This window comes from Triticum aestivum, chromosome 6B (genome assembly GCF_018294505.1).
Source record: "Triticum aestivum cultivar Chinese Spring chromosome 6B, IWGSC CS RefSeq v2.1, whole genome shotgun sequence".
NCBI classification, from domain to species: domain Eukaryota; kingdom Viridiplantae; phylum Streptophyta; class Magnoliopsida; order Poales; family Poaceae; genus Triticum; species Triticum aestivum.
In genome coordinates, this window is record NC_057810.1 from 150,907,247 (window position 1) to 150,931,227 (window position 23,981).

At 45.1% G+C, this 23,981-nt stretch overlaps 2 protein-coding genes across 5 annotated transcripts; both read left to right on the forward strand.

Moving 5' to 3' along the window:
* Positions 1-9,814: 9,814 nt before the first annotated feature.
* LOC123136282 (kinetochore protein NUF2 homolog) lies at positions 9,815-21,540 on the forward strand. 2 transcript variants are annotated; one of them, XM_044555624.1, is made up of 14 exons: positions 9,815-10,156; positions 15,461-15,635; positions 16,735-16,892; positions 17,083-17,292; positions 17,371-17,680; positions 17,779-17,958; positions 18,847-18,936; positions 19,410-19,517; positions 19,830-19,883; positions 19,957-20,071; positions 20,188-20,345; positions 20,597-20,692; positions 20,791-20,849; positions 21,031-21,540. In XM_044555624.1, the coding sequence occupies exons 4-14, from the start codon at positions 17,117-17,119 to the stop codon at positions 21,140-21,142; spliced, it is 1,458 nt and encodes a 485-aa protein (XP_044411559.1). In that variant the 5' UTR covers positions 9,815-10,156; positions 15,461-15,635; positions 16,735-16,892; positions 17,083-17,116; the 3' UTR covers positions 21,143-21,540. The 2 variants fall into 2 exon arrangements, with proteins under 2 accessions (XP_044411559.1, XP_044411557.1); XM_044555622.1 differs by lacking the exon at positions 15,461-15,635.
* On the forward strand, positions 10,466-14,312 carry LOC123136283 (protein ALP1-like). 3 transcript variants are annotated; one of them, XM_044555627.1, is made up of 5 exons: positions 10,466-10,654; positions 11,222-11,746; positions 11,828-12,053; positions 12,828-13,179; positions 13,462-14,312. In XM_044555627.1, the coding sequence occupies exons 4-5, from the start codon at positions 12,829-12,831 to the stop codon at positions 14,065-14,067; spliced, it is 957 nt and encodes a 318-aa protein (XP_044411562.1). In that variant the 5' UTR covers positions 10,466-10,654; positions 11,222-11,746; positions 11,828-12,053; position 12,828; the 3' UTR covers positions 14,068-14,312. The 3 variants fall into 3 exon arrangements, with proteins under 3 accessions (XP_044411562.1, XP_044411560.1, XP_044411561.1); XM_044555625.1 differs by lacking the exon at positions 11,828-12,053 and having other exon boundaries at positions 11,222-11,625; XM_044555626.1 differs by lacking the exons at positions 12,828-13,179; positions 13,462-14,312 and adding an exon at positions 12,132-12,820.
* Positions 21,541-23,981: the final 2,441 nt, after the last annotated feature.

The following is a 23,981-nucleotide window of genomic DNA, read 5'->3' on the forward strand; positions in this document are numbered from 1 at the left end:
ATTCGGTAAGCTACATGTTAAATAAGATTATATGGCCTAGGCGTCGAAGTCAGATCAACGGAATGGCAGCGCAGAGATGTTAAGCAGGTTGGAATTCACGGAACGAACGACATCGGCGTGATCCGGTGACAAGGTGACGAAGTCCAAATTCGCACGGCATGCCGGATCACAAATGCGATGTCCAGCGCACCATGGTTAGGAAACCGATTGGACCATTGCGTAGGTAGTTGTGCTAACGACGTACCTCAGATCGCATTGGGGCGGTGGCAACAACACGAATTGGATTACAAACCTGCACCATAAAACAACTACGTACACAAGACAATGCAAACTGACAGAAAATATGTTGGCACAAATAAATTATACACTACAAAATTAATAGGAGAAACAACACCAAATTTATTCGGGCCGTGGACGTTGCAATCAAATATAACACTACTAGCCATCTGTGTGACTAGGTGCAAGCCGTCGTGGCGAGGCGGAGTCCCCGGAGTAGGTTGATGTGACGACAACAATTCCCCTGAGCCAGCCTCTGTGACGGGGCAGGTTTGTGCGATGATGCAAAGTGCCTGTAGTAAGTCGACCATGCGGCGCGAAGACGCTGGGATAGCCGACGAGTCGGAGCAAGTCGACGCGGTTGATGTCGGCTTGATGAAGCGATGGAGCGGTGATGCCGGTGCAGGTCAAAATCGGTGGAGCAAGTTCGCGTGGCAGAGAGGGGAGGTTTGCCCGAGGAAGTGACAATGCCAGAGTGACGACGTGAAGATGTCGACGCAGGTCAGAATCCGTGAAGTAGATCGACGATGTTAGAGTCCCGAGCCAGCTGACGTGGCGAAGCCGGGTTGGTGGGTGGGTCAAAAAAGCTGACTTCCTCGGACATCTCCAGGACCCAATCTAACATCCAGATTGGGAGAGTCGACTTCGCGTGTTCCTCGATCCGGGCGCCACGTATAGGAGAATTTTCTCACACTCCTCCTTGGCATGGCAAGGGAGTGGCTGATATGTTTGTAGCGTATCTGTAATTTATGAAGTTTTCATGTCATATTTATATGAATTCTACATGGTTTTTGTACACTTTTTTATGAATTTTATGGACTAACCTATTAACTTAGTGCCTAGTGTCAGTTCCTGTTTTTTGCTATTTGTTTGTTTCACAGAAAAAGCATACCAAACAAAGTCCAAACTCGATAAAAAAAATACGGTGTTTTTTCTAGAACATAAGAGACCCCTGAAGCTTCGGGGAAGGACCATAAGATCCACGAGGACGGCACAAGCTCACGTGGCGTGCTCCAGGGGGGTGGGATGTCACCTGAACTCGTGGTGCCCTCGTAACTCCTTTTGGAGTGATTCGAACGTTGATAGTTCTTATAAATTCATAAACATCCGAAAGTTAACCTAGATGGGTTTTTGCACCGCCGCAAGTCCGGAGCCCTGTTTCGACACCCTAGCGGAGGAGGGAAGTCATCACTAGAGGCTATCTTCATCCCCGTTGCCTCCATAATAAGGAGAAAGTAGTTCACCCTCGGGGCTAAGAGTATGTAGAAGTAGCTATGTGTTTGATTTCTCTCTCGCTCTCTCCCGTGACCTTGATAGGGCACGATCTTGATGTACCATGAGTTTTTTAATATAGTTGGATCATATGGTGTTTTTTCCTTTCTATCTTCATTGTGATGAATTGAGTCTTGCTCTTTGAAGTTTCGTATGTTGGATTCAATCCCTTGGATTTGAACTCACTTGATGTATTTTTTGCTTCTGGATACCCATGGTGACAATGGGGTAATTTATTGAGATCACTTGACATATGTTTTGGTAATAAACTTGCGGATTCCTGTGGTGACATTGGGGTAATATAGGCGTAAAGGTTGATATATGTTTTCACCACTTTCTCCGATAGGAACTTTGAAGTTTTTTTTCTTGAATATGCACGAGTGTGCATATCATATATTAAAGAAGGAAATGCATAGAAAGCCTCCACCAGTCAAATACAAGTGTGGTGATTACTCACACATATGTACAACACCACTCCACCTAGTACACATAATACTACTCCTCCCCACTAATCCAGCTCGCTAAACCCGCAAACACGAAGTCACCATTTCCTTTCATAAGTCCCGAACGCGCCCAAGTCCGTCCTTCCGCCTCTATTCTTCGCATGAGCTGGTGGGTCGATGGCAACTCGCCATCAAACACCACAGCATTCCGATGCTTCAGTGCCAGTAGTAAGATAGCATGCAAATCTTTTGTGACCATCGTATTCAACCGTTGCTTCGTACATAGCCAAGATTGTAGAGAATCCTGCGGGGTTGGCGTCCACTCAGGCTTCCCAACGCCGTGCAGACCGCCGCCCAGATTGTCCCGGCGAAGACACAGGTTAGCAACACATGGTCTATTGTCTCCTCCTCTTGGTCACAAAGTGGGCACTTGTCCTGATGTGTCAACCCTCTTCTAGCAAGCCTGTCAGACGTCCAACATCTGTTGCGCAAAGCCAGCCACGTAAAGAACTTGCATTACGACGGAGCTCGTGATTTCCACGTTAACTCCGCAGTCGGAATCACCTCCCGGCCCCAAAACTTGGCAGCGTACGCTGATCGCACAGAGTGTTGCCCACTTGCTTCCCAGGACCAAGTGAAAGCATCCGGGCCAGTCTCTGTGGGTTCCCATGCCTGCACTCTTTGCCAAAGCTCCAAATACTCTTGTAGTGCGTGTGAGTCAAGATCAAGGTTAATGCAGTAAGCCCAAGAGCCATTCGTCACCACCTGCTCGAGCCGGCTCGTCCTCCTAACACGGCTCGGAACCAAGTTGCAGATGGTCGGTGCAACTTCCTGAATCCTCCGTCCATCAAGCCATCTATCCTCCCAAAAAAGCGTGTCCACGCCATCATGTGGCGTGCACTTTGTTGCCGCTTGAAAGATTCTCATTGAGTCGTCAGGCACTTTGATTTGGAACTCACTCCATGGTCTATCCTTGTCCGTCCTTTGCAGCCAAGGCCATCTAGCTTGCATTGCCACATTCATCCATCTCAGGTTGGGCAGCTCTAGGCCTCCTGCCCATTTAGGGGCACACACCGCATCCCAAGCAACTGCACAATTTCCACCGTTTGCTTCCCCTTTTCCACACCACAAGAATCCTCGACACACCTTATTCATGGCTATCACCGTTTTGATAGGAAGATCCAATGCCATCATCGCATGTATGGGCATCGCACATAGAATAGATTGCACCAATGTAAGCCTACCACTCTTAGGCATGAGGGAAGCCTTCCACTTTGGCAGCTGATTCACCATCTGATCCACCAGATATTGTAACTGTGTCGCTAATTGCTTTCTTATGGACAAAGGCAGTCCAAGGTAACGCACCGGGAAAGCTCCCACTGGACAGCCAAGCTCCTCACTCGCCATGGCGATGCATTGTTCCGAACACCGTATTTGGAAGTGCAACTGACTTCCTCATGTTTATGCGCAAGCCCGACGCCTCACCAAAGATATCAAATATGCTCTTGTAGATTGCAAGATCCATTGGTTCTGGCTTGGTAAACAGGACTACGTCATCCGCAAAGAACGAGAGCCTTTTCTTCATACTCGTTGTCCCCAACGGCTGCAAAAAAACCTGCTTGCTGCCCACTCAAATAGCCTGTGTAGTGGCTCCATGGTGAGGATGGATAGCATCGGTGAGATAGGGTCTCCCTGGCGCAGCCCCTTGCAGTTGTAGATTGTGCGGCCCGGGTTGCCATTCAACATTATCCTGGTGGTGGATGTGGCCAATATCCCACACACCCAAGATCTCCACCTAGAACCAAACCAAAACTGCTCCAAAACTTCCAAGAGAAAAGGCCATTGAACCGAGTCAAACGCTTTCGAAATGTCGAGCTTCAAAAGGACAGCGGGGTTCTTCAAAGCATGCAAGCAACGAGCCATGCTCTGGACTAACATGAAGTTGTCATGCAACGATCTTCCTTTGACAAAAGCACTTTGATGATTTCCAACAAGATTTGGCAGCTCCACCACAAGCCTGGAGGCTAGGACCTTCTCGAAGATCTTAATAGCTCCGTGCACAAGATTGATAGGCCGAAAGTCTCCCACATCCAATGCCCCATCCTTCTTGGGCAGGAGAGAAACAAGAGATTTGTTGATTGTGGCCATCCCTCTCACATCTCCATTATAAAAGCATGCCATAGCTACCATGAAATCCTCCCGAATGATATGCCAACACGTGGCATAGAAACGCCCCGTGAACCCGTATGGCCCTGGTGCTTTGTCTTGTGGCATGTATTTTCTGACCTTCTCAACTTCCTCGTCGGTAAATGGCACCTCAAGATGCTCAAGATCAAGTTGCGGCAGCTGAAGAGCCGTGAGATTTAGCGCATGCGTCCTTGCAGCACAGAAGCCAAAAGCTTGTCCAAAATAGTCATCCACTGCATCCGCAACTTCTTCTTGACACGTGAACAGGTTTCCATTGTGTCGTACAACCCGAATGGTATTCTTCCTTTGTCTATGACTTGCTTGTTGATGGAACAATCTTGTGTTGCCATCTCCTTCGCGCAATTGCAGCATGCGAGACCGCTGCCTAGCGATGGTCCGTTCAAGAGAACACAAGCCCAACAATTTCCTTTTCAAGCACTTCCGAAGCTCCACCTCCGCAGCCGACAGAGGTCTGGAGTCCATGGCAACATCTAGTCTGTGAATCACCTCCAATGCTATACGTATTTGCAGTCTCACATTACCAATCCACTGATCGCTCCATTTCTGGAGAGACATGGCCGTTGCTTTGAGCTTGTTGTGCAATGTAAGGTATACATTAGCTGCCACGGGCTCAGAGTTCCATGCCACTTGCATCGTTTCCATAAAGCCCTCCGCCTTAACCCAGAAGGATTCAAACTTGAAGCGCTTTCGTATGTGTATCTCCATGTTCATGTCCAGCATCATAGGGCAATGATCCGATATAGCCGTCCCCAGCGCTGAGAGGAAGCATGAGGGGAACGCCTCATCGCACTCGTTCGAAACAAAGACATGATCAATCTTCTCAAGAGTTGCATGATTCTTTGTCACACGTTGAGGGATTGTTATATGATTCAATTATGTCAATACTGTTGATAGATTGCAGTAGTGAAAGTATGAACTTTAAGTGCATCTAGTGCCACCTGTAGTTAGTTGTGGAGTATTGACGACAAACTTCGTTGAGGGCCTAATGTGTTTGTGAGAATCATAGGACAACATGGGTAGAAGTCCCTATTGATTTGGTTTACCCATCGAGGATGAGCCCTAAAAATGTATGAATACATCAAAGACAATGGTGGTTTGCGAAGACATTCGTGTCGAAGATAATGACACACAAAGACATTTGTTTGAAGACAATGGAGCGCGAAGACATAGTTTCTTTCATTGTTTCATTTTCTTCTTTCCTGAGTCACAGGAACCCACCGAACTGTTAAGTGGGATCTAGGTGAACAAAGTTAAAAAACTGACGTGATGCTCAACTCAAAATCCTATGTCTTCAAGCGAAGACAAATGAGAGAAACTTGGATGTGTCACCTTTGCTTGTAACCCAAGTCAAATCGCCGTGTGTGTTTGAAATCAGACCGTTGGACACATGTCGGTTGTCCATTGACCCGAGGTCATTTCGATCATATCATGTCAGGTTGCCCCTTGGCTATAAATAGCCATCCCTCCACCATAAATTGGTGGCTACTCAAAATTAGTGCATGACTTTTGTTGTTCGAGAGCAACCCACCTCCAAAGCCCCTGAGAGAGAATCCTTGCGAGGACAAACCCAAAACACTCAGAGCCCAGAGAGTGTTGGCATCACCGAAGACTTTCTGCTCTGCGTGAACTGAAGAGTTATTACACTTGAAGACTATGATCCTCGAGTCGGTTAGGCGTCGCGTTCCGAGGATCCAAGAGTCATTATGGATCGCCGGTGAACGAAGTCTGAAGGTTTGGAAGTCTAACTTGAAGACTTACCCGAGTGATTGGGCGAGGTGTATGTGACCTTAGCTCAAGGGGCATAAAGTGAAGGTGTGGTCTTCTGAGTTCAATCTCAGCCTCCCTAACCAGAAGTATGGTTGTCGTGGCAACTGGAACTGGTCTACTAAATCCTTGTCTTCATCGAGCAACTGATCCTATCACTTCACTCCTTTACTTACAATTTAGCTTCATGAAGTCTTTGCTTGCTCGTTCTATTTGGAGACATTGTGTGAAGACATTCACTCTAAATGCATATTTGTCTTCACACTTTCTTCCAATTCTGACCTCATCTACCTAGCTGCTACTTGTCTTCGTGCATTATCTGTATTGTACTTGACTCTCTTGCATGACTAGTGTAGTTTATCTTTCATTGTATCCTGTTTAGTTATTGTTTTGACTGTCTGTCTTGAAGACTTTCATAAAAATCGCCTATTCACCCCCCTCTAGTCAATAACTTGCAGTTTCATAAACCGCAAGCCTTATTTCTAAGCATCGAGACACCTTTTTACACACTTATGTTACTTATTGCCTTGTTGTTTTCATTTATTCAGATTACAAAAACCAATATCTACTATCCATACCACACTTGTATCACTATCTCTTTACCGAACTAGTGCACCTATACTATTTACCATTTGCATTGGGTGTGTTGGGGACACAAGAGATTTCTTATATTTTGTTGCAGAGTAGTTTGAGAGAGACCATCTTCATCCTACCACTCCCACAGATTGTTAAACTTTAGGTCACTTGGGGAAAAATTACTGTTGTCCTACAAAACTCTGCGCTTATCGGCCCAACAGAGTCTATAGGAATAAAGTTGCGTAGTAGACATAAGTGTATTTGGGGGTCTGATCTAACATCGATACCAGGGCGACGACGAAGAGCACCTCGAAAAAGGCTCAACGTTTGAAGGCGCGTGTTTGAAAGAAAAACATAATACCCTACAAAAATTTCCTCAATTAGAGGTTGTCCAATAACCCGTTCAGGAAAGAAGATGAACTCGTGTCAGATTTGTTTTTGCGCAGAAAACATATTAAAAAATTAATTCACTCATCGGGATCCTTCGGAGTTCGAACTGTCATATCAAGCTCAAATTCCGAGGGGGTGTCAAAAAGACAATTGCATATGATCTGAACGTTTGGATCTTCCAAAGGAGGTCGAATTTGGGTGCTAGCCTCCTTCTACTTAACTCACGAGGATTTCTTTCTAGATCTTATAGGGTCCCAATATATGAGATATTGTCGGAGATTCCATCGTTGTATCATGATGAAATTTGACAGGGTTGTTGTAGACTGAATTCACACAATTCAACTAAAGGGATCAACAAAACAATGCTCGAGGAGGCGGGGACGATGAAAATGAATTTGCTGCCCAAATTATTGTACATGGTTGCGCGAGGGCAATGATGACCTTGACCCCCGAGCTCTATGGACGGATTTCTATACGATCCTAGTTGAGATCGAAGTTGATGTCGATGAAGATGCCCATCTGATCCCTAACAATCTGACATGGGGCGTAGTTATCCGCCTTGAGCGAGGTGACCAGTCCAGTTGGCAACGAAGATGGCGGCGACGAAGATGCAGATCCCTTCGGACGCGTCGATCGTGTCGGAATTGCTCTAAACTCCCATCGAACTGCGGTGAGCACCTAGCAGAACCTGCATGGGTCACCATTGATGTAGCAAAACGAGATCTCGAGTTAGGGACCCTAAGCTAGGCGTCTTGAACGATGGTAACTGGGACACATAATTTTACCCAGATTCGGGCTCTCCGAGGAGATAATACCCTACGTTCTGCTTATAGTTTATTGCGTTGTGTGGTGTAGTACAAGATACATGTACCTACTGAGAGATTGTAATGTAATATGTTATATCGACTAGCCCAACCTTGACTTATATAAGATACCAGAGGCCTAGGTTTATAGGAGTCTTAGTCGGTTACATCAGTGGAGAGGAGTCCTCCACAAATACAGAGTCATTGTCCTGTATGCTAAGGCTTCTTGTAGATCGCCATGCCCCCCCCAAAGTAGCCCAAAATGGAACCGACCTAGGGGTCATCAGCCTGTCCCATCAGACCAAGAGTCGACACAGTGAGAGACCCTCTAGCCGGGACACCGTCACATCACAGTAGAGCATTTTTTCCGCAAGCAAGGATCTACTAGCATTGGAAGCAAGACTTTGCTTCCTTCACCATCTCTATGCACCTATGCAAAACCATTTTTGGAGCATCTCTAACAGCATCCCTATAAGGGTAGTTGCCTAAAAAATGTTTTGTTGGGCGTTTGGAAGCAAAACGACCCTACAAATAGTTGCCTTAAATTGGAGGCAGAACGCTATTCCAAAAGTTATGTGTATTTTTCTGTGGCCTCGTTCTCGTGCTATAAATTTGCAGCAGCCGCGTAGCTACCACTGTGCACCCCCCCTTTCATTGTAGGTGAGTTAAGTGGGCCAACCCATACTCGCCTTCTCTTTTGCACGTGCGAATCCTTTTCATCTTTCGTTGGTTTTGTTATGTTTTTTTTGGGATAGAGTTTTCATTTTTTTCTGTTCTTTCTTTTTTTATTTGTTCATTTGTTCACTTTTGTTTTATTTTCGCTTTTGTGAACTCCTTTTTGATTCGGGAACCTTTTCAAATTCATGAATTTTTCAAATTCATGAAATTTAGTCAATTTTGTTTTTCAAATTCGTGAACTTTATTATAATTTACGATTTTTTCAAACTCATGAACTTTTCAAATTCAAGATTATTTCCTTTCAAATTTGTGATTTTTTTGATTTTGATGATTTTTTTCAAATTCATGATGTTTTTCATATTCTTGAATTTTTTTTGTTTTCATGAACTTTTTCCAAATTGAAGAAATAATTTTGTATTTCAAGACATTTTTTTCAAAATTTGTTTTTTTATAAATTCACAGTTTTTTCATAATTTCGAAAACTCGATGATGAGGGGTGAACAGGTGAATGACCGAGCAAGAGAGCGAGCGAACCTGTTTGTCCGACCAATTGAGCGAGTGTTGGTGTAAAGAGGCCGTCCCAACTCCGTTTCTCGTCAATTCCATGGCGAACCGCGGGCGGGAAAATTGGGCCCTCCTACATGGCACGGTGCGTGCCAGGGGTCATGCAAACACGCATCCTCCCTTCCTCTGGTGCGCCAGTTTGGGAATGCCCATTTGCGGTGCTGGACGTCCCTTGTTTTTTTCCTGCTTTTACTATTCCTTTTCATTTTATTCTATGTTAAAATGATTCGAGATTACAAAAAGGTTCTAAAAATTTCAAAAAAATTATGAATTGTCAAAAAGATTTATTGAATTAAAAAATGTTTGTGATTTCAAAAGAACGAACATTTTTTGAATTTTAATGAACATTTTTATTAGCATTTTTTAGTAATGATGAACATTTTTTGAACTTGATGAACAAAATTTGTATTCAAGAATATTTTTGAAAAAGATGAACAAATCTTGAATTTTATGTTTTTTTTAAATTGATAAACATTTTTTTAATTCGATGAACAAATTTTGAATTTTGAACATTTTTCAAATCCGATGAACAAAAAATTGAGCTCAACGAACATTTTTGGAATTCGATGAACAAGAAAATCTTGGCGAGTTTGAAAAGAAAATTCGCAAGAAAGTGAAAAAGCAAAGAATAAAAAAAGAGAAAAGAAAAGGTAAAACAGAAAAGAAAAAGAAAAAAATTAATGAAAAAAGAAAAAGAAAGGAAAAACGAAGGAAAAAACCCGGAAACGAGCCGGCCCAAACGAACGCCCAGCGCTCTAGGGGGCTGTGCGCCAACCTGCGCACCGTATAGGATTCCCCGGGCAAATCGTCCGCCAAATTCCATGGCGAACCCCTTTCATCCCGCCGCTGGATTTCCTCCCGAATAGCCGAAAACAGAAACCCGATCCCGTTCCCCGACCCGCACAGAACAGAGAGGAGGTCGTCCCGCCGCCGCCACTCGATCCGCCACTGACGTGCCTCCTCCGCCGCCGCGGCCACGGACGGAGGCTAGCCCGAGCAGCTACCGCACGTCCCTGCTCCGGTGCCCCCGCCGCCCCCCATTCGATCTCCCGGCGCGCGGACACCGGCGAGCTCCGCGGCGCCGGCGCAGCTGGCCTGAGCCCGAGCAGGAGCAGCAACTCATCCCGCTGCCCTCGCCCAAGCCGTTGGCCGTGAGCCCAGCCTCCTCCTCATCCTGGAAAGGTGAGACTCACCTCTCTGTTCCTTCCGCCCCCCCTCTCAGATTGGTCTGGTGATTGCCATAGAAATTTCTCCATGGCACGCTAGTGTTGTAGTGCTTCTGACTCGTGCTAGTAGTGGTAGCCGCGCTGGAGCGTTGATTACTACTAGATGTAGGATTCATGGGCCTAATTGGTTTGCAGCCAAATTTTGGCAAGCCAACTATTGGCACGCGCCAAAAATTGGCGGTCGATTGGTTCGACTCGAACCGTGGGCGCGCCAACACGCGGCTAGCGAAATATTGGCCGCCTGTCTTACCCCACCGCTCTTCCACTTTGCCCTCACGGTTCGCCCAAACAGGGTATCCCCTTATCCTCCTTCGTCCCAGCCCCCAATCCCTAGCCCCTCCTTTCCACCGTCCGTACCGCCGCCAGCGACCAGAAGCGCTCAAGGACCTCGGCAATCTCCTGATCCGGTGGGAAATCGTCAACGAGCCAGACCAGATCCACCGGAGCAATCAAGGTTAGTTCGTGCCCAAATCTGATAGGTCTTTCCTTCTTTCCCTGTGTGCACTTTACCCAATCCCCTGCAGTGCGCTCTCATCTGACGCCACAATCAGATGTACGTGATTATTGTTTCAGATGCGAGGGGTACTGGTCTCTCTTAGTTTGCATCTGTAGTCCGCTCTCATCTGACGGGACAAGCAGTGCGCTCTTATCTTCTCTGTCTTGTACTTGGTACAGGATTCAGGCACGGTTCAGAGTTATTTTAGTACCTTCCATCTGCTTAAATCTGAAGCTAAATACCTTGCTTAAAGATTATGCTAAACTAATTGATGCTAGCATATCAGTACACCATGTGCCCTCATACTTTTCTACTGCCACGGTGGGAGGGCTGACACCTAATACTCTTCTAATTTATTTGAGGGCCTGAAAGACAGAGCAGTATCATCTTGCTTTTGACAACAGAAGTCACACAGCTTTGGTTGAATTTTTTATATATATTGACAAATTATTTACTATCTGCTTGTACATGCTTTGCATTGCTTTTCCATTTTCTTTTATGCTTATGCATCTTATCTTTACTCAGATGGATAATTCTCAACAACAATATCTATATTACTGTATGTGGAAGCAACGCACACTACTTGTCCTTTTTGTAATGTTGGTCCTTTGGTGGAGCAAGAAAAAAGAGAGGAAGAATAGAGCTAAACGTGTCAAGTATGGTCCACTTGTCAAGAGAGATATTTGGAGGAGTACTGAACTAATTAGACTGATCCACACCTCGGAAAGGACGTGTTTGCGCCAGCTCAGGATGTATCCGGCCGTTTTCTACAAGCTGTGTGCTCACCTTAGGGACAAAAAGCTTTTGGCTGACACAATTCATGTGTCCGTAGAGGAGCAGCTAGCTATGTTTCTGAAAATTGTTGGGCAATATCACACTCATTCCTCTGTAGGATTTGCATTGTGGCGATCTGAAGAGACAGTGAGTAGGTATTTTAACATCGTCCTATGTGCCCTTGTGAAGTTAGCCCGTGAAATAATCTGCACTCGGTCTACAGATACACATGCTAAGATCACTACCAACCCAAACAAATTTTATCCCTACTTTGAGGTAACTCTAACCAGTGTGTTATACTAGTTAATTTCCAAACTAAGTTCATTCTAATTCACACACGTTTAATTTTTTTTCTAGGGATGTATAGGGGCACTAGATGGCACCCATATTAGGGCACGTGTGCCTTCAAAATATGTGGACAGGTTTAGGGGCCGCAAGCCATATCCCACACAGAATGTCCTAGCTGCCGTGGATTTCGATCTTAGATTCACGTATGTTCTAGCAGGGTGGGAGGGATCTGCTCATGATTCTGCTGTATTGCATGATGCCCTATCTCGACCAAACGGTCTCAAAATTCCAGAAGGTAATTGCACATTTAAAAAATGTTGTTTAGTCTAAACATAGTAAATTAACTTAAGGTGGTATTCCACTATGTATGTAGGAAAATTTTATTTGGCTGATGCTGGATATGCCACCAGGCGGGGCATATTGCCACCCTATCGAGGTGTTCGCTATCATCTGCAGGAGTTCCATGGTCCGAATCGTCCAACCTCTCCAAAAGAGCTGTTCAACCACCGTCATTCCTCACTGAGGACAACGGTCGAGCGAGCCTTTGCAGCTATTAAGAATCGTTTCAAGATTCTTAGTAATAGACCTTTCGTACCCTTGAAATCACAACCCAAGGTGGTTATTGCTTGTTGCGTCATTCACAACTGGATTTTAGACAACGGACCCGATGAGTTTGTAGATGACGAACCGACTTGGTACAACCACCTGCCAAGGAGTAGCAATCGTGTCTCCGACCGAGAGAGTGATGTACGCGAGTGGGCAGCCAAGCGTGATTCGATTGCCCAACAGATGTGGAATGATAGAGAGAGATTGGCGAACAATGATGCTTCGGACAGCGGGAGCAGTGCTAGTACCATTTGAAACTACCTTGCTGTAGTACATTTCCCTCATTTAGCAGTTTAGACATTTTGTGTTAATCTAGCTCTGTAATTTTCTTTTCCATGTATTGTGCAACTGTACTTTTATTTTGGAATGTACTGTTGGGTAATGTATGGATTGTCTGCTTGTGCTGAAACCCTTGTATATTCGCTGACATAATAGCATATTGACTTCTGACCTTCATTTATAGAATGGGTGAGCAAAAAGAAGGTGCCAAGCGTGAGGTTGCTCGCTCTCGTGATAATTACATGTCATGGAGTGATGATTGTACCAAGTATATGCTTGAGTGGTATATCGAGAAGCAAAGGGACAAGCCACCAACCTTCAAGTGGAAGGCACAACACCATCTACAATGTGCTAATGATTTGAATGACAAGTTTGGAATTACAGCTACAGCGAAACAAGTTGATCGACACTTTAGGTCATTCAAGGAGAAATGGAAGTGGATAAAGCTAGCAAAGGGGAGGAGTGGATATGGCTTCGATAAAGTACTTAACAAATTTAACATTGACAAGTCAGAGAAATCACCAAGCAAGCTTGGCGTAAGTTCGCTCCAGCTCACCTTTCTATTTGCATGATTTATAGTTCTCTATGCGATCATTCTTGTTTTTGCTAAACTGATTATCTAGTTTTTAATTTGAAAATGGCATGCCAGTGTTAATAGATATTCCTGTTTTGCATTTACCACTGTCAAAATATTCACTTACATAGATTATATGGTCTCCACCAGTTATACACTTGTTTTATAATCATTGTTGTGCTTTTCAATTGACCAGACTACTCAAACAATTTATTGCATTGATATGCTTTGGTTTATGTTGCAGAAAATAAAATTTAACTACCTTACTCATTCCATCAAGTTTTATCATCTCTTGGAAGAACTGTTTAGTGACTCATCTCATGCGGATGGCTCACTTGCTATTGATGTGAATAATGCAAGTGAGAATGTGGAATCTGATGGTAGTAGTGAAACAAGCAGCCACACATCCACTGCTGAACAAGGTCTTAGTGATTCTGACATGATTGCACCCAACAGTCCAGCAGAAGGCACTAGCTCAAATCTGAAGCGCAAGCATGTTAAAGCACCACATAAGAAGAAACCAAAGGTCAAGGCGCGTCGAGCCAGAGTGTTAGATGATGATGTGGCAGCGAGCATTGTGAGTCTTGCTGAAACTGTGAAATCTGCCGCCCCTATTCAGCCAATAGCAGCTACAGACCCTAATGCCAATCTTTGGAAGCACATTGAGTCGCTAACTCTCCCAGCAAATGAGAAAATTGAGTTAGCAACCTATCTTGCTAAGCCAGAACAAGAAGTTTTCCGTGGTTTCCTGAATTGTGCTAGCGACCAGACTTTTAATGCTTGGGTCCTTGATTATTTCGCGCACAAGTACGACGGCAAAGATCCCGCAACTGCTGATCCATCAATCTGAATGACATGTTTGGTGGCTTTCTTTTGGCAAGTGCTTTTGTAGTCTACTTAGCTGCTTTCCATGCACTTATGCTAAGTGGATTCCTGTGCTCTAAGGGTGTTTAGAGGGTCTTACCTTTTGTAATGCATTGCTGTAGCACAAATCTGAATTAAGCTAGTTTGTAAGAAATTACTTGATGGTGGATGGCCTTGTGCATGCTACGTTGCAATATTGCAGTGCTATGAAGATGCTTCTAAATTAGTAAATTATGCCCATGGTATGACCTGGCGTGTAAATTATGTATTGGCTTGCTTAGGTAACAAATTACTTGTCGGGACGAGTTATGCATATTTGGTAACAAACCAATTGATAGACACATGTTTTTTTGCCAAATATTGGCGAAAAACTGGCAACCAACCAATTGGTAGCCAAACATGCCAAATGTTGGCAACTTCCAGCTTTGCCAAAAATAGGCTTGCCAACAATTGGCATGCCAAAAATTGGCTGCAAACCAATCAGCCTCCATGTCCTGAAAAAGACGTCTTCTTATTGGTTGTTGGCTGAATCAGGCGAATTAAGAAAACATGGTCAAGTGAACACCAGAACCATGTCAGCAAAGAGTATGACAATGGCCATCCATTCTTTAGGAAAAAAAAGAAGGATATTTACTACCAGTTGTTGTTGGTCTCTATTACTTGCACAATGTTGGATTTCTGCGCTATATCAAAATCTAGTCATCTCCAGTGCATCCTTGAGTGCATCCTTGAGTCGTGAGGATGATGACTTCTTGTCTTTGCAAATTTAGAATGATATTGCCTGAGACTATCATATGAGTATGCATTTTGCTGCTGTTTTAGTTTGTTCATGGTAAGATTTGAAACGTTGATGAGTTAATTTGAGAGCCACGTTATATTCTTCAAGAGTTGCAGTTTATATTTTTGGCATTTACTTGTTCTATACTACACTGCTGGATTATTTAGAATCCTGTTTTTACTCAATTTGATCTTCTTTGGGGTAGTCAGCTTTAGCTCGAATCGTCGTGTAAAATATTCAGATGTAAAAAATCTAGTTGCTTTGTCAGCGTAGATCCCTTTTGTGTGTAAAAAATATTTGACTGTTGAAGAAGGCCAAATTTTTAGGACAATTTGAATTTGATACGTGGATTTGAAGTTTAATTTGATATGTGGTGACCTTGCAAAGCATAAATTCTATCCATAGTTCATGTTTTGTTTCAATATGTATGCAATTGTGGAGAAGAAAGATGTGGCTGGGTGCCCTATTTTAGGGCAGCTGTTGGAGATGCTTTAGGCGCCCGTGTTAGCACCTGGGTTGTACATGCCCTAACCCCCCCCCCCCCCCCCCCCCAACATGCTCAATTAATTCTGCTCTTCTTCTTTGTTGCAACGTGCAACAGCAGAATCCAAGGAGCTACCAACAGACATCGCTGAAGCTAGTCGACGCCTCAACAACAGTAAAGCTTGGATTAATTATTAAACAAGATCTAGGTCCTCTTTGTCGCGAAGCAAGCAAACAAACAAACAATGGGCTCATTCTTGCTTACTTGATCGACATCGTTTGCTCCGGATTTGGTTAGCCACTTGCTTCCTCTCCTATGCTTTCTCTTCTGTAAGGCGTGGTGGGAAAGCGAAACAACACAACCAGATGTTCATTAATCATGTTAATGCAGTCTTGCAAAAGGACCACTTCAAGGTTCTTGACCAGTTTGAGATTAAATTCATATCTGAGAGCAAACTTGTCAACCATCTCAATAGTTGGATTAGTTTTGCTATGTTAGCCCACACAAAGAATTTAGCTTTTGATTTTCCGAGACACGGGATCACTACATGTTCCCGTTTGAACGTTTAAGCGACAAAATCATTTTCTGTCTAAGTGTCTACTTAGCTTTGTGTGTCTCAAATTACCTCCTGCCCAGTTCATAGGTTTGGGGTTTCCCAAACCTATGAAAACTCTATCTCCATTTACTGAACACCAAGGTCTGGGCCATCTTCAGCGCACTCTGCAACCACGGTGTCAACCTCCACGATGACGGCGACCATAGGCGGCATGTCATCAGTGTGTCTCTTGAACACTGCCTCCGTGCACTAAATCTGTGTGTGTGCTCTGTGATTTGCAATATGTAGGAGGCTGGTAATAAAGTGCAGAATTTTGAGTGCTTTGATTGTGACATGATGTTCAAGGTTGTCTCACTGTCCTAGTTCTCAGCTCCCAGCTTGGTTCATACTTATCAAGTCTGAACCAGTGAACGTCTACAGAGGAAAATGATACATTTAGTTTGATTTGTTGCAAGGTCACTTCTAAAACTTAACTTGTATCTAAACAGGGGCAATCCTGCAGTATTTCTGAATCACAATTCAGTAAAATGAAATGAAATCTAGTAACAAAGTGCCAAAAGATCAAGCGGGGTCACTGCTGTAGTGGCATGGAAATTTACTCCATGGCTTGTTGACACTTCAAACAACAATGCAATAATAAGTTGCATGTCTTCTCTCTCTATGTTTATGTTTATCATGTCCTTTGAAATTTCAGGAATTAGTTTTCTTTTCAATCCATGTGCATATTTACTGCCTGCAATGCATGACCTCTTGTCTAGTCGGCAGCATGTATTTCTAATTCAAACTTTGGCATTCTCAGCGGACTCACACCTTGATCTTCATCACCCAACTGCAGGTCCTGCACAAGCGTGCTTAAGGGAATGTTCACCTAGTTGTGGAAGAGCCGGTTAAGGAGAGGGAGCTCCGTTTTGTGGCTCGGCTCACACCAACGCACACCCCCTCTCGGTTTCCCCTGCGCCTCCGGTGACCGCTTCTTCTTCGACTCCGGCATAGGTAAGCCACTCGGTTTCTCTCCTTTGCTTCCTCTCATGCTTTGTGTGCCAATAGCCATCAAGCCGTTGTAAATTTTATCCTGGGTTTTGGGTTGTGCTGATGGTATATGATGCCAACATTTGTACTTCTCGTCACCGTTTTAGTGGATTTATCCCTTAAGTGCTAATTTAGCTACGATTTTATCTACTAGCCAGAGGAGCAGTAGGAGGAGTGTCGGCAACCAGATGGCGTCCGGCTTCGGGTTCCCGATACTGTCACCAGCGGAGATCGCGGAGCAGCTGTTCCAGTACGGGATCGCCCCCATCGCCAACCTCCGCCCCGAGAACATCGCCAGCCCGCAGCCTGACTTGCTCCCTGGCGTCCTCGCCCGCTTCTTCGACTCCTTCGTCGATGCCCCCGGGTAACAAAAGAAGCATGCTGCCTCTCCCTCCCCCCCCTCGCTCCCTTGCTCGCTCGCTCATCTGGCTGGATTTCGCAGGGACGGCGAGGATGGGCTGCTAGGGTTCAGCGACCTGGAGGTGCTGGACAACCCGGAGCACCACGCGGAGGCCATCCGGGTGCTACGCCTCTACAACAAGTCGCAGGCCTTCCTCGACTCCATCCAGTTCAAGGACTTCACGCTCGCCGACTTCACCCGCCCCACCCCGCGCCGCGTCGTCGAGGTCCTCAGCGCCCTCATCAACTTCCTCTTCTACAGGGAGGAGAAAGTCACCCTCCTGCAGCCCATCGTCAGCGAGACCCCCGACTACCACGAGCGCACTCTGGAGCTCAAGGCCAGGATGACCCAGGTCTTGCTGTTCACAGTTTCCACAGCTAATCTGTTCGTGGAAATGCCCACAGGCTGATCGGAGATTCTTAGAGTTGCATTCATGTTTCTCTTGTGCAGCTTCAGAAGGAGATCGCGGATCATGAGCTCGCAGAGCAGATGGAGGAGCCCATGGCCCAGCAGCTGGAAGCAGACGTCAATGCTCTGCAGCAGAAAGTTCAGGTTTACAACAAGCAGCAACTGGCCCTGCGAGCAAAGGCCGCAGCCATCAATGACAAGAAAGAGGAGATTCACAGGAAGGTGTGCTGATTCCTACCTTGTGTCTTCTGTATTATCGCTCTCCATCCAAAAAACTAATTATTTTCTGTGGATTTCTGGCATCATGAGTTGCAAATAAAGTATAGTCCCTACTGAGAGCCAAGCATGGTACATGGTCTAGGAGTTTCTGATCAAAATACATCACGCGTTGCCACATCAGGTCGAATATAAACAGCCTTGTGTGGTTGTGGTGCAATCTATTCAGCCTTGTGCCTTTGGCGTGGCTTCGATCCTGGTCTTCTAGATCAAGGCTAGAGCTAATTGGTCAAAAACGTCGCCTCCAAGTATGTCCTAGATGAATCTCGAGCTGGTTTTGATGTCAATAAACCCGGATCCCTCATAGGATCCTTTTTGAAACCTGAAAGTAGGAGATCCGCCATATCAAACTAAATAGGAGTTTAAAGTATCTTGAAAAAGTATGAACCTTAATCACAACAAGGTGCATTATCTGCGATTGGTTATTGTAACATTAAGTAGTACTATATTTAGTTACAGTGCCATAGATTTTATTAGACCAGGAGCTATTGGCCCTAACACATCTCCTGCTCCATCTTGACTTTGATAAGCCATAAGCTCCTTCATAGATTAGAAATGCTCCAGCCCACAGCCCCACATAGGACAGGCTATCTACAATTTGCCATCTGCAAAGTGAACTGTGTGCACATTGTCTTTAATACATCAGCCATTTACTCTTGAGTCCTGACATCTGCTCATCACCAATTGTTATTCGGCTATACTTTGTGAATGAGAATATTGAACATCTGATATATTGCTCTCGCTAACTTAAGCTGATAGTTTGATATTCTGCACAAAAAGCAACAGCTCGCTGCATAATGTTATAATTTATTGCATTTATGTTTCCTGCTGCAGATAACCCAGGCTGATTTTGAGTTGACTAAACATGCCCAAGAAAACTCCAGATTGATGTCCAAATTAGTAAAGTCCCCAGAAAAAGTTCAGGTGAGACCTCTTCAATTTTATTTTATTTGTAGCAACAGGTTAGGTTCCAAATTTGGTAGGTGCTATTTGTCCGATGACCTGATGTTGTTGTGAATTAGTGACTATACGAGGAATTACCTATACTTGGACTTGTAAGCTGGCTAGTACTAGGTGACTGCATATCTGCATAAACAGCCTGGTTGACCTGCTACCTTCATTTTTCCACGCATATCTGCATAACCTGCCTAGTACTAGGTGACTGCATAAATGGCCTGGTTGACTTGGTAAATTCATTTTTCCATGCATTTTGGCTCGGGGGGGGGGGGGGGGGGGGGGCCTGAAATCCTATTGTTTGGCTCAATACCAAGCCCACCAGATGTATGGCCTGGTTAACCTGATTTACTGAATACAATTTGGACTCATAAAGGCATTATCATTACAAGAGATCTGTATAAGCTTGCATACCTGACTCTGGATTTTATTTCCTATTAAAGAGGGCCTTGGAAGAGAAGAAATCAGCCCGTGCTAAGTTGAAAGAGTCTGAGAAAATAGCAATGCAAAATGATCAAGAGAAATCTGCCACTTTGGAGATACGCAATAAGGTATTCCAATTCCACTTCTCATCAGAACATGCCAATTCTAGAAGGTGTTTTGCTTATGAACATTGACCACGACAACTGATTTCAGACTCTCTTCCTTGGAATTTGATAAAGAAACGATTTGCTACATGTGTTTCCCAGGACAATTTAGTTTCCTCGTATGATATATCTCTTTGATATTTTGGATTATCCTTTTGGTACAGCTGGTGCCTGGTGGTGCTACTTTGTATCAGAGTGGCACTTACTGCTGCTCCTAGTTGTGCTTAACCAGTAGATACCCCTGTAATCCCGTTCTAAACTATCTCCATCTCGCAGGCTCATGAAAAACTGACGAAGCAACACTCTAAAATCCAGGATGTACATGAACAGGTAAGAACAGCTAAGGCATGATTGAATTCCATAGCTGGATTGACTGGTCTAACTCACTTTCTGTTGCTGCTAGCTTGTTGCTGCTAAAACAGTTGAAAAGGAAGTTAAAGCTCGCAAAGCGAAGCTTAATGATGAAAGTGTATCAGTTATGTCATTTGACGCACAGATTGTTGATTGGCAAGGAAAAGGTTATCTTTGTAATTTCTAAATTATATTTTGTTAGTACTGCTCAAGTATTTTATGTTGCTCCCTTTCTGAGAGTTATTATTTCCCTCACATTTTTGCATTAATCCCTTCCAACCAGTACATGAAATGGAGGAGCGTCTCAAGGGGAAAGTGAAAGAAAGGAATCAAATAATAGCAGATGAAAATCAGAAGCTGGGCGCTTTGAGCTCCGAGATTGAGGGTAAACTGCAGTGCCTTGAACCTAGAGAAAAGAAAGTAGAGGCAACGATCGCTAAGGTGATGTTTTTTATTCTGAATATATTGCTTGTTCGAACTTAAAATCATTTTAAAATGGGAATATCATTAAATTTGGTGATTCTTGTGAGGCCTTATTAGCATTTATTGACGCTGTTTGTGCAGAAACACGATACTAGCTGTCCATCTCTTTGACTCTTAAAAACTGCTGATTTAGTGACATTTTTTCGTCAATTATATCTTTTTTGCCTGAAAATAACTGACATATTGCATTTCTTTATGTCACCGCATAGGCTTCAAATTTGTGTTCGGAAGCTGCTTCAGCAAGGACTGCTGCCACAGCAGAACAGCAGAAAATTCGTTCAAAATTCAACAGCATTGTGAAGGCGGTAGGTTTGAGTGAGAAGACTGCTTCGTAAAGTCATCAGTAAAGCACACATCTTTTCAAATACATCTGTATGTGCTAATATATTGATTCTTTGTGTAGTTCAACACCTACATGGATAGCGTCGACCCTTTCCTCGAGGGAGTTGAGGAGGTTGGCAGGTTAGATCACCGAGCTTTTGAGGCCTTCTAAATACCTTGTGCACTGAATGAAAGTGCATGACCTGTGACCAGAAGCCAGACTGAATATAGCCCAAGTCGATTTGTACCTGCTTCACAATGTAGACTTGCAGCCAGAGAATTTCATATGAGATGATTCATTTTGCTGTTTCCGAATGTGCAGGCAATCGGCAGGGGAAGGCGCCTCTGCCCCTGATCCATCTGCCGCCGTCACAACAAAAACCACACCGAGAGCCAGCGCAATGAGCAAGAAGAGGGCTAGGAAAAGGACATGAGCTGTGCTTCTTGCCAGTACTCCCTTCTGTCTTGGTGCATAGGGCATGCGTGTAGTTCTAGGGTGAATTTGACTAACTAAAAATGTCTTATATCTCATCAAAAGCATATCATTGGATACATATATGAATGTAGTTTCTAAATATATATTTTTGTTACATATAATACATATTAGCTAGTTAAATTGATGGCCTAGAACTACACACTTGCCCTATGCACCGGGACGGAGGGAGTACATATCTTTGTTTATGTGTGCATGATGCTGTAGTAGTGCCTCTAGCTGTTATTAATGTGCTGAATTATGTATGCGCTGGTTGGTTTGGATCGGTGCCAGTTATTGATTGAGGTGACCGAATGCTACGTGCTGATGTTATCTTCAATGTAAGGCCCTGTTTGGTAATCACCCGCTCCCGAAATCCGCAGAGCGCGCAAACAGCAGCTCCTCTGATTTAAACTACAGCTCCGCCAACTCCGTTTCCCGGAGTTGTGAAGCGGAGCAGTACTGAACAGGGCATAAATATACACCGCATTTCTGACACTTTCATTTTTGCTTTGGTTGTGACTTGTCATCAGATACGATTACTTTGTTGTCTTTACTGATGCAATTGGTACCGGGCACTCTTCTTTCGTTGAGCAAAGTGAAGGATGTATGTCTAAACTTCAAACATCATCATGCATTGTATTAGAACTAACCTCTGAATTCCTGAAACTGACTTTGGAATCACACATATTTATAGTTAATTACATTCAGATAGGTTGAGCCTCAAAATAAAGGTTAATTCCTGAAACAAACATCATCTGACACTTTGTAGCAACGAGCCGTGGTCACGGGCTCGCCGTCCTGGCCATGCTGAGGCGGAAAGAAGAGGTGAGGGCAGGCTTTGAAGACTTTTTAGAGCATCTACAATTGGGCACCCCAAACCAGTTTCAAACACCCGGGCGAACAACCCGGTCACATTGGTCAAAAGAATTGACTCAGATAGACATCTTAAATGGGTCTCATATGTCCAGGCTGGCCGGCACCTATACCTGGCCAAACCTCGGGCCGGGCCGGGCTTCGGGACGGGCCTAGCCAAGCCCGACACAAAAAACCCAGGCCCGGGCCCGGCCCGGCCCGGCCATTGGGCCTGTGTTTCTAGGCCCGAGCTCGGCCCGAGCACGTAAAAGCCCGTCGGGCTTCGGGCTGGCCCGACCCGACCTTCAGAAAAATGCAAAAACGACGGGCCCGGGCCTGGCCCGGCCCGGCCTTCGGGCTCAAAAACTAGGCCCGAGCCCGGCCCGGGGGCAGCGTCGGGCCGGGTCGGGCCGGGCCGGGCTTCCCAGGGCCAGGACTACCGGCATCCCTCGTATCCAACTCAAATGTAGGGTGGACATGTTGATGTCCGGGCACGTCCGCCACGTCGAATCCGATAGGCCTACCCCCACAAACTACACCAAATCCAGCAAACCCTCCCTCCTCTTCCTGCCTCCCTCCAACCTTTCCCGCTTTCGAGCCCTCGCCGTCCATCACCCTTGCTCACCATCCTCACTGCCGCTCCCGATCCACCGCCCTAGATGTCGTTCAACCAGTCCCCGACCGTCGTGACAGAGGTCGCGTCTGCCTTGTCCGTCGACATCCCGCCCTTGGCTTCGTTGTGCAAGCCAGAGAACATCGCCCGGAGGAACCGACGACACCGAGAGCGAGAGAGGGAAGTGGCGGCGGCGCAGGGAGCAGATGCGGACATGGATGAGCAACTGCCCCCCTCGCGCCGCCATGCCTGGAACCCCGCACCCCATCCATCCTGCCGTCGACAAGGGTTGCACCGTCGGACGAGGTTTTGGGATAGAAGAGGATCCGACAGCCGGTTGGAGCATTCCAGAGAGCTTTCCGCCCATGCAGATGCCACTGGTGGACGTCTGTCACTCGCCGTAGCTCATTCTGGCGCGGAGAAGCACGGGCATCGGCGGCGCCCAGGCTGCCCACGACCTGTTCGACGAAATGACACAACAAGACTCGGTATGTTCTTGTTGCTCCTGTCCGATCAACTTTGTATATGCCATGTTCAATGTTTTCAATAGACCACTAGTTCATTTTGGACATGATGAATGCTTGCAAACAATGATCATTTAGGAGTTGATCATGTCATGCATGATCAATGATAATCAAGATCCGACCCAAATGGACTACGAATATGGGGATCCAACTTGCCCTTCATTTGAAGTTGGGACAACTTCAAATCCAATTCCGAGCAAGAAGAAGAATAAGGAGCCAAAGACTACAAAGGCAAGAGGTCTGGCATTCTCAACTTTTGAGGATATCTTGTTGGTCAAATCTTAGTTGGCCACAACAATGGATCCAATATGCAGCACGGAGAAAAAGGGGAACAAGTATTGGGAGAATATTTGGAAGGAACATCATGAACAAGAGCAGAGCCACATCCTATCGTCACCAATCACAGTGTGGCATCTCTCCAACATCGATGGGGGATCATTCAAGGGGAAGTGAACAAGTATGCCGACTACTACACACAAGTGACGACCGCCCTCAAAGTGGGATGGGAGTGGCAACTCACGTAAGCTATGATGCTCATCATCGGAAGTGAGTAATTCCTTCATAGGCTTGTTGGACGGTGATGGAGATGGATGGGATTTGTCATGTAATCGAGTCAATTCGTTAGGGCTTGATCTCTAATATCCACTATGTTTTGAGATTGATGTTGCTATGACTTTGCTATGCTTAATGCTTGTCACTAGGGCCCGAGTGCCATGATTTCAGATCTGAACCTATTATGTTTTCATGAGTATATATGATTTCTTGATCCTATCTGCCAGTTATACGCACTTGTTATTGTTCTAAGCCGT